Source organism: Terrapene carolina, unplaced genomic scaffold, assembly GCF_002925995.2.
Source record: "Terrapene carolina triunguis isolate 2854851 unplaced genomic scaffold, T_m_triunguis-2.0 Scaffold67, whole genome shotgun sequence".
In the NCBI taxonomy this organism is placed as follows: domain Eukaryota; kingdom Metazoa; phylum Chordata; order Testudines; family Emydidae; genus Terrapene; species Terrapene triunguis.
In genome coordinates, this window is record NW_020664418.1 from 30,855,821 (window position 1) to 30,866,904 (window position 11,084).

An 11,084-nucleotide genomic window follows, 5' to 3' on the forward strand; every position below is an offset into this window, starting at 1 on the left:
CTGGGGTGGCAGGAGATGCGGGTGGGGGGAGAGCCCAGGGCTGGGGCGGCAGGAGGTGCGAGTGGGGCCAGAGCTGGGGCGGCATGGGGTGCGGGTGCAGGGGGGAGAGAAGAGCCCAGGGCTGGGGTAGCACAAGATGCGGGTGGGGGGAGAGCCGAGGGCTGGGGCGGCAGGAGGTGCGGGTGGGGGCCAGAGCTGGGGCGGCAGGGGGTGCGGGTGCAGGGGGGTGAGAAGAGCCCAGGGCTGGGGTGGCAGGAGATGCGGGTGTGTGAGAAGAGCCCAGGGCTGGGGCGGCAGGGGGTGCGGGTGGGGGGAGAGCCCAGGGCTGGGGTGGCAGGAGATGCGGGTGGGGGCCAGAGCTGGGGCAGCAGGGGGTGTGGGTGGGGGAGAGTCCAGGGCTGGGGCAACACAAGGGTGCGGGGGGAGCCCAGGGCTGAGGTGGGGGGTGGCAAAAAACCTAGAGCTGGCTCTGTTCCTACCATTTACAGCAAGCTGCAGCATGAGGTTTCAGTTCTACACTCCTTCCCCCTCCCTTTCCTGTTAATTGCGGCCAAGGGAATGCTGGGAAATGTAGTTCTTTCCCTGCTCCAGGGCTGGCTCTATATGCAGGGAGATAACCAAGGAACTACAGCTCCCAGGGCTCCCTGTTGGTTCTCAGCTCTCATGCTGGATTCTTGCGCCCCTGCAAATTTGCCGCCCCAAGCACCTGCTTGCTTTGCTGGTGCCTAGAGCCGGTCCTGGCCCTTCATTTGTAAATGACCCTTGTTGAAGTTGGGCTTTAAAGTGCAGGACCAGGGCCTTACACTGTAAACTCTTTTGGGGAAGGTACTGTGTTTTTCTTGGTTTGGATGAGGTGCATTTTTACTTTTGAAAAATACTGTGTTTTTTTTTTTAAAGCACAGGTAAACTTAATACCAATTGTTATTAAAATGCCAGTATCATGCAAATCTGCCTTTGTTTTTAAAGCAATCTTCCCTTCTTAGCAGGTGTACCCTGCAAAATTAAAACAAAGCTTTTACTCAAATAAGGGTTACATACTTTTATTGACTTCAAGACACATTTCCACATTCCATACATCTGAGCACAAGTATCTGTGACTTTTGTGCTACATTCAATACGCTGATTGTTAGAAATTCCTAAAATATGGCCTAGTTATACTTAAAACAAATCCAATAAAAACCCATCAATCAAGATTTTAATTCTGGCCTTTTGCTCCTTGAGTTAGATTACTGCAGAAGCAGCTCACTCTACTCTGCAGAAGAGGAAATGTCCTGTAATATTTAACAGTACCCTCTCCATCTTATTTAGGAGCGCAGTTGACTGTCTCTCCTTTGAGTCAGTCATGTTTAAGCCTCCTTGGCTAAGAGAATGGTAACAGCAACACAGGAGCTTGAATACAGTGGTATATTGTTGTTGGGAACAGGATAAAAATACACTAGGATGGCATCAGGGACAGAGAGGGGAAATCTATAAAGGATACAAAAATGAAAAACAAATACTGGGTAAAACAAGGTGCTCAGATCCACAATGATGAGAGCACTGAAGAAACCTCAATAAACAGCATTGTCAGAAGGACAAAAGGAAACATCAGTTTTATTTCTAGTCATACTGATATCTTCCAAAGAAAACTAAATGGAGTAGCAACTGCCAGAGAAGCAAGGATGACTTGCAAGATCCACAAGCTGCTAACAAGCTGCCATTGCTAATGTCCTTGCTAAGGGCCAAGACCTGAGTCTACTGAAGTGAATGATGACAGAGCTGTAATTGAGTTCAATGGCAACAAACTTGACCCAGTAGGATTTCTGACCCAAACTGTAAGAGTTAATGGATTAACCATTTTTAAGTAATTACCTCCATTCTGAGATATTAGGAAGGGAATAGGGTATGTGTGTTCATTCATAAACAGCCTCCTCTCAGCTGCCTTACTATTAGGTTCTGCAATTTAAGTATCCGGCATTGATAAGAAACTGCTATTCTTTCATCAGTGTCCTCATCTCGTAGTTTTTATTATGAAAGATTATCCTCTCTAGACAATATAGTTACCCAGAAAACAAATTCTGTTTTACAAAAATTTTCTAGGTTTTGAAATCTGTTTTCATTCTGTGGAGGAATGAAAATTAGACCTTTTGAAATTTCTTGGGAAGAAATATGAGCTAGAGAGACACCCACCCCAGAACAGCCAGCAGCCCAGTGGTGAGGGCACTCACCTGAGCTGTGGGATACCCAGGTTCAAGTGACTGCTCCAAATAAGGCCAAGCAGGGACTTGAACCTGAATTTTCCACATCCCAGGAGTGTTTCCTAACTACCTGCCTATAGTGTCAGTCTCTCTCTTGCTCTGGTACAATGAATATTTATCTATACAAAGTGAAACAGCCCCAACAGGAGAGTGACTATAGTCTGAATCAGGCAGAGTGCCCATGATCTCTCTCTGATTTTTTTTTTTATCAGAAATTCCATTCTGAACTTGACAAAAGCTGTATTAACTTATGTTTCTGAAAAGTTTAAATTTCAGTGAATTGCTATTTTTGACATGATGTTTGAGCTCATATTTGGTCTTGGCCTAGAAACGAGGGTTTCTGGAAAGTTAAAATAAAAGTCACCATGGCCTGATGAAATACATCCTAGAATACTCAAGGAGCTGACTGAGGAGATATCTGGGCCATTGGCGATTATCTTTGAAAAGTCATGGAAGATGAGAGAGATTCCAGAGGAATGGAAAAAGTGCAAATATAGTGCCATTTTATAAAAGGGAAATAAGGACAACCTGGGGAATTACAGACCAGTTAGCTTAACTTCAGTACCTGGAAAAATAATGGAGCAAATAATTAAGCAATCAATTTGCAAACATCTATAAGATAAGTAACAGTCAGCATGGATTTTTCAAGAACAAATCATGTAAAACCAACCTAATAGCTTTCTTTGATAGGATAACAAGCCTTACGGACAGAGGAGAAGCAGTAGATGTTGTATACCTTGATTTTAGTAAGGCTTCTGATACGGTCTCACATGACCTTCTCATAAACAAACTAGGGAAATACAACGCAGATGGAATTACTATAAGGTGGGTGCATAACTGGTTGGAAAACTGTTCCCAGAGAGTAATTATCAGTAGTTCACTGATCAGTCAAGCTGAAAGGGCATATCGAGTAGGGTCCTGCAGGGATCTGTTCTGGGTCCGGTTCTGTTCAATATCTTCATCAATGACTTACATCATGGCATAGAGAGTATACTTATAAAGTTTGCGGACGATACCAAGCTGGGAGAGGTTGCAAGTGCTTTAGAGGACAGGATTAAAATTCAAAATGATCTGGAGAAATGGTCTGAAGTAAACAGGATAAAAAGTCAATAAGGACAAATGCACTGTACTCCACTTAAAAAGGAACAATCAGTTACACACATACAAAATGGGAAATGACTGCCTAGGAAAAAGTACTGTGGAAAGGGATCGGGGGCTCGTAGTCAAGGCTGCAATTTTTTCACGGAGGTAGCGGAAGTCACAGAATCCGTGACTTCCAGCGACCTCCGTGACTTCAGACCCAGTGGCCAGGAGCTGCAGGGTTCCTCCAGAGCTCAGAGCGAGCCCCCACAGCTGCCCAGCCACTGCAATCAGTGTGGGGACCCCAAAACCGAGCTCCCCATTTTCTCACGGATATCTTTTAGTAAAAGTCATAGACAGGTCACAGGCTTCCAAGAATTTTTCTTTATTGCCCATGACTTGTCTGTGACTTTTACTAAAAATATCCCTGACAAAATCTTAGCCTTAGTCATAGTGGATCACAAGCTAAATATGAGTCAGTGTAACACTCTTCAAAAAAAGCAAACATAATTCTGGGATGTATTAGCAGGAGTGCTGTAAACAAGACACGAGAAGTAATTCTTCTACTCTACTCCATGCTGATTAGGCCTCAACTGGAGTATTGTGTCCAGTTCTGGGCACCACATTTCAGGAAAGATGTGGACAAACTGGAGAAAGTCCAGAGAAGAGCAACAAAAATGATTAAAGGTCTAGAAAACATGACCTATGAGGGAAGATTGAAAAAACTGGGTTTGTTTAGTTTGGAGAAGAGAAGACATACGTTTTCAAGTACATAAAAGGTTGTTACAAGGAGGAGGGAGGTAAATTGTTCTCTTTAACCTGAGGATAGGACAAGGAACAATAGGGCGTAATTTGCGGCAAGGGCGGTTTAGGTTGGACATTAGGAAAAACTTCCTAATGGTTAGGATAGTTAAGCACTGGAATAAATTGCCTAGGGAGGTTGTGGAATCTCCATGATTGGAGATTTTTAAGAGCAGGTTAGACAAACACCTGTAGGATAATACCAGGTCTAGATAATACTTAGTCTTGCCATGAGTGCAGGGGACTGGACTAGATGACTTCTGGAGGTCCCTTCCAGTCCTACAATTCTATTTTAATAATTTTTATTCGAAAAGTACTCGATCACCCTGGCTGTTTTGGTGGGCAGAGGGGCCACATTAATATACAACCATCATCTCTGACAAATCATCGAGTTAGACAGCAGCCAGAAGATTTAATCTACTTGCCAACAGTGCCTGAAGCTTGTGCAAAGTTGAGGGTACAAACTAATGGGACACTTTCCCAGTATTTTGAGGCCTGGGTTATACTTAAAAGCTTTGCTGGCATAGCTATGTTGGATTAGGAATGTGGGGAAAAAAGCATGACTCTAATCAACAACCTATGCCAGTAAAAGCTCTGGTGAAGATGCAGTTATACTGGCAAAAAATCCATGTTTGGGAAACTGATATAAGCTATACAAGTAAAAGGACTCTTTTGCTGGTACAAGCTGCATCTCCACTTGGAGGGTTTGCTGGTATAGCTATACACTACAAAGGATTAGCGGGTAATAAGGCCTCATACATATAGAAAAGTTTGAGGAATAAGAGAGACAGATTTCAGAATTCACAACCTAATGAGATGAATAGAAGAGTTCACACCAATATGAGAGCCCCTTTTTTCATGGGAAGCGTGGATGGGGGAAGCCTCTTGTAGCAGGACCACCGCAGTTCTATTGTGCATGGGGTGAAGCAGGATTTCAACAGCCTATGCACGGAAGCCACTAGAGGAAGCCCAGCACCTGTTGAGCTCAGCTGCACTGGGACTCTCTGAACACCACTATACAACAGGTATTTGGGGAGGGGGATAGGGGTTCCACTAGTCAACTCCCCTCCTATATGGAAGGATCACAAGCAGAGTAAAGGCTACTCCTATCTTCATGAGTGGAGTAGGAGTACCAAGCATGAAACAGTTGGGGTTGGACAAGGGGCAGGAGGGGAGACGTTATTTCTCGTAACCCAGGACTAATTCTCAGTTCATAACTTGGCACTGTATATTATCTGTATGCTATGGTGGGGGGACAAGTTGTGGGCCACCAGGCTGTTCCCACTTCTCTTCTGTTTCAGACTGTCTGCAGACATATTTTAAATACAGCTTGTTCAAAAATTTTCAACCAAATAATTCTATCAAAAATATAGCTCAACTGATATCAGCGTTGTGAAAATAGTTTGATTTTGATAAAAAATGAGTTTTTCATTCTCTGGACGCAGCAAAATGGCTAAACACTGCTTAGACTTTAAAAAAAATTGCCTTTTGGCAGAGGCCAGCTTGTACTCAAAAGTTCAGAACTAAAATTGTCTTTGGGGCTTTAGTTTAGCTTGGACAATATTATGGTATTGTCTTACCAAATGTTACATAAGGCTAGATTGGTACACTACCATGAGTAAGGGGCAGCACAGAATCAAGCTGCTTCAGCAGCAGAGCAATGACTGAACTAATGACTTGGGCCCTGTCTAAACAACAAAAAAAGGTGCTGCTTTAAACAGTATTAACTAAATCATTTGAGCAAATGTAGTTTGAAACATCTTATGCAGACAGTTTAACACCTTCTAAAATCACGTTAGTTGCCCATGTTATAACCTTGGGGGAGCCTAGGCTGCAATACCCAAGTAACATGAGTGAATCCCCCTGATTCTATCCTCAGCTATGCAGAAGATACACTGTCCACCCCAGGGGAATTCTGCACAAAAAAATAAAAATTCTGCGCACAATATTTTAAAATTCTGCATATTTTATTTCTCAAAATAACATTATCATGCCAATTTCAATTATTTTGGTAATTTCAAAATACCTGTTAGTAAATATGTCTGTAACAACACAGACAACAAAAAAGATCCACGAAATGTTTTTTGACAAATAGATTCCGTATTAATATACCTAGTAAGGAATCTATTTGTCAAAAAACATTTCGTGGATCTTTTTTGACAAATAGATTCCTTACTAGGTATATTAATACAGAACTTGATGCAACTTTGTTAACAGTTATCTTCTGTTTCGGTGAAATTAAACATTTCATTTAAACAAAGTCATTATACAAAAATATGTTATACTAAAGTATTGTAATGACCTGGCTTAAGAGGGCACTAGCGTCCTTAAGGACTGTTTTGTGTCTGCCAGCCAGGTCTTGTCCAAGTTCCATCTTCTATGTGTATTGTAAGGTTTTTGGGTCACGCCACTGTAGCAGAAGGAGGGGGTTGGTGAGTTAGCGGTAGTTTAGTTGTAGGATAGAGGGTGGTTTAGCATGGGGAAGGGAAGCCCAGGGTAGAGTGTATGTATGTGTTTGTGTGGGTTGAGTTGTGTACATGGTTCACCAGCCAACACTCCTTCTCTGGAAGTCGTATGAATGTGCCCATTTAAGGCGTGGGTGGGGGTGCTGGGGAAGGGCTGCAGCGATAGGTGAAAGCGGAGGGGGGCTGGTTCAGGCTGACAGGGAATATAAGAGAGAGGGCAGTGCTACTATGGTCAGACATGTACAGAGTTGAATTCAGGGTGAAGAGTGCTCATGTATGCGCAGACATTACGTATATACCTAACTAATACATTTGAAACATGTAAAACCAGAAAAAGGAGGCATTTTGGTGGAAATCACAAATTGTGTGAAAAAATAAAATTCTGCACAAATACTGCATTGCACAGTGGCACAGAATTCCAGCAGCAGTAACTGTCCAACCTCTCCTGTTACTCATCTGTAAGATGTGGGGAATGATACTTCCCTACCTCCTGATGAAGGAGCTGTGAGGTACATAGAATTATTAGAACCAGTCAGCAGAGGAGCTAAAATGGGAACTCATGGGCTACACTACAAAATTATGTTGACCTAATTTACGTCGTCATACAGTCACTGCAGTTATTTAATCAGTTGTGTGTGCACACTTGGCTCCTTGCGTCGGCGGTGCACATCCTCACCAGGAACGCTTGTCAATTGTATTGTCGGTGGGGGGCATTGTGGAACGGCTCTTGAAAGCCAGTAACAATCAATATAAACAATGTGGTGTCCAAGATCAACACAGTGTCAGTAAATTACATTCATTGAGACTCTACGCCACTCAAGGAGGTAGCATTATTAAAGTGGCGTAGAGAGGTACTTATGTCGGTGAGAGCCAAATTTAAGTGAAGACACTTTCACAGATAGCTCGATGTAAGATCCCTTGTGTCAACCTAACCGTGTAGTGTAGATCAGGCCATGGTCTCCAGCTGTCTCTCAGGCCACGTCTATACTATGGGCACTAAACAGGAGAGCTATGGTGCAGTTGCTGTGCCACTGTAATCTCATAGTGTAGATGCAGACTACTGTGACAGAAGGGGTTTTCCCTCTGCTATAGGAAGTCCACCTCTGACCAATTGTAGGTGGGTCAACAAAAGCATTCTTCCATCAATCTAACTGCATCAACCTTAAGTTTTAAGTGTAGAGTAGGCTTCAGCCCAGTACTTGGAGTCTTTCCCTGGGATAATAATCAAGTTGCTCTTTGGAGCTCCAGCTAAGCGAGTCTAAGGAGAATGTATGGTACAGATGATTGCTGGGGAAAGGGATTATGCTTTATTCAGATTAGAACATTTGGAGATTTTAGTAGCCGTCCTCTAACAAGCTCTGAGTATGAGCAAATGGCATTTTCCCAGTATATAATTAATTCAAATATGGCTACAGGACTCTACCAATGGGAAATTTCAAATTTCTGCAGCACATCTTGGCAGCACTAGGGCTCTTCAAAGAAACAGCTGTAAAAACAAATTAATACCACCACTAAAACTACCTATTTTCCCTAACCTCATTCTGAAAAAGAGCTGCACATTTTTTGCTAAAACTTAAAAAAAATCAGATGAAGGCAGAAAACAAAGATGGAATCTTTCAGCCCAAACTATTATAGTTTCACAACGCCTCCGGCAACTGAAGACAGGAGCTGGCTTACAATGGAAAGTGGTAAGCAAAGTAAGCAAACTTAACTATAAGCATCACTATCAGCTAGGCCTATAATTAGGGGCCTACCAAATTCAGGATCCATTTTGGTCAATTTCATGGCCAGGGGGGTTTAAAATGAGTCAATTTCATATTTTCAGATATTTACATCTGAAATTTCATGGTGGTGTAACCCAAAAGGCAGTCGGTGGGAGGGTCGCAAGGCTATTATTGGGAGGTTGTGGGATGCCACCCTTACTTCTGCCCTGCTGCTGGCAGGGACGCTGACTTTAGATATGGGCATCCAGAAAGGAAGGCTGCTGGCTGGGCGCCCAGCTCTAAAGCCAGCACCACTGCCTGCAGCAACGCAGAAGTGAAGGTCACAGGGTCTGGGGGTAGGGGGATGGAGTGGTTTACATATATCTGGTTTTTCCAGGCAGTCTCCTATCCTAGTGGTGGACTGACAGCTGGAGCTGCAGCATCTCTGTGCGGGGAGGTGACAGCTGGAGCCGCCGAGCTTCCAGCAGCCAGAGGAGATGCCAGAGATGGGTCTGGCCTGCTACAGGTGCGGCCCCTGCAGGGGAAAAGAAAGTATCGTCCCTCTCCATCTCCAGCCGGGAGAGGCAGCTGGAGCCCTGCGCAGGGTAGGAGCCCCTAACTGTGTGCCAGATTTCACGGTCTATGTTGCGTTTTTCACGGCTGTGAATTTGGTAGGGCCCTACCTATAATAATACAGCACTATAGGTGTGCATGGTGCTTAACAAAAGAAATCAACATTAACAAGTCTGTCACAGGAGATTTACAATCTACGTTCGGCATTAAGGCTCTGATCCTGGAATGAGTTCTGCAGAGGAAGACCTTTGCGCTTGCACAAAGCTTATTGCAGGCTCAGGGCTTAAAACAAGAAGAAATAATAAGCCAAGAGTGAAATAAGATAGAATGGGAAGCAGAGAGTTACAACAGAGCAAGATCATGAGATATGTTTTCTCTTACATATATCACTTGCTAGTTCCTTTTTAATTTAATTTAACATAATAAAGTTGCAGACAATAGCCAGAGGAGAGGCTGGGGTGCTTTACATGTAATTCTACAATTAAAGTGAACCACATAATGATTTTGCATTTTTCTAAAACATGACTTTGGTATTCTTGGAAAACTGACATAATAACCTAGTATTGCTTAATCTGCAAAAGGATATCATTTGTTGTGAGTGCTGTAAAACTAACAGGTATTAACAAAAATAAATTTTATATTACAAAGACAGCATATTATGAACTGACTCTCCAGGCCATTATAATGGAAAGAATACTACAATATATGATTTTATATGACTGTCAAAAGTAACAGCAGCCATACAACGCCCTTAGATGTCAGTAGCCCTGCATAGCAGCACAACAGGGAAAATGCTCAGTCTTAGTTCCCTTTATATCTTGTAGCTTTTTAACCATCTGTTATTAAAAACAGAGTTATGATAAGACCAAGCAGGGTTTGAAATGTCCTACTAGTCTGCCCACAGTTTTTTTTAGAATGAAAATGGTGCTTTATATCACTTAACCAAGAACTAGTTCAGGCCTGGAATGATGGCTGGTGTAAAGGTTATCACAAAATCTAGTAAGACACAATTCCTCCTCAAATAGTAAAATACTGATTAAATTAAACACTACAGAAGCTGATCCCTCATTGAAATCGGATAGAGTCACGTCATAACCCAAATCAGTGACAATTATGTTTACATTAAAAGGGGGAAGAGAGGCCCATGGATGGTAAATAAATCAACTCCAAATATAAATTACTAGGCTCTACCAAACTGTTTTGAATGTGTCTTATCCATTTTCACTTATATTACGGGAAGCTTCTGTAAAGGAATTAATATTTAATTTCTCAACACCTCATAGTAACAGAAGACCAATTGTTCACCAACAGCAGATGGGGTATTTAAGAAGATTGTTCCAACTGAATCTTTCTTTTCATTGCAAATAGCCATACTATTAGCTATTTTATTCTGCGAACACAAAAAAATCAGGGACATGTAGTTGATTGGTCTCCCTCCCTCTTTCATCTTCACAATGTCAGGTGGGCCTTCAACACCAGCTAGAGGTGACAAGTGCATCCTCGAATCCCAGCCCCCATCTGCTGCTGTGTTCTGGGAGTGTAAAACAGCAGATCCCTCCCTTCCCCCAGTGGGAGCTAGGGGATCGCTGTACGGGAAACAGACACCAAAGGACTGAATGGACGGGTTATTTCCTCCCCAGTCATTTTCTGTACTGGAGCATCTCAATATGAAATTCCCAGCCTACCATGAGAGCATAACTACCCACCACCATGCACCTAGTCATCACCCCTCATCCCATCCCACTGCCCCAGCGATAATTACCCAGCACCCTTAATTACCCCCAACCCAAGCCCCTCCCAGCAATCCCACCCGGCCCCGCACCGCCCTCACCGTGAAGGGGACGTCCCCGACGCTGCCCACCGAGTAGCAGTTGTCCCCAGGGTTGACGGCGCCGGTGAGCACCTGGTGCAGATGCATGGCGCAGACCTACAGGCTGCGGCGGGGCCAGCCGGCCGGGCTCCCCGCTCTCTGGGGCCGGCAGTGCGGCGCGGCGCAACGGCTGCCAGCACCGAGCAGGACCCGGATGGCTCCGCGTTGCGTTCCCTCCCGCCGCACCGAACGGGAAGTCACCGGCTCGCGCGAGCACAGCTCGTGCCCGAGAGAGTAGCCGAGGGTGATAGATGGGGCGCGCGAACCAGGTGAGCTGGCGCGCGCGCAGTGCACTCGCCGGTGGCCGTGGGTGCACAGGGCCGCGGCGCGCGTGCGCGTGCGGACGGGGGAGGGG

General features: G+C 44.2%; 1 protein-coding gene across 2 annotated transcripts in view; it reads right to left on the minus strand.

Annotated features, from left to right (window-relative positions):
• Positions 1-10,777, minus strand: part of DMXL2 (Dmx like 2) — a 120,978-nt gene extending 110,201 nt beyond the window's left edge. For both annotated transcript variants that reach the window (XM_024199892.2, XM_024199884.2), the window contains exon 1: positions 10,691-10,777. In XM_024199892.2, coding sequence (XP_024055660.1) covers positions 10,691-10,777 — 87 coding nt within the window. The remainder of the gene's footprint in view (positions 1-10,690) is intronic.
• Positions 10,778-11,084: the final 307 nt, after the last annotated feature.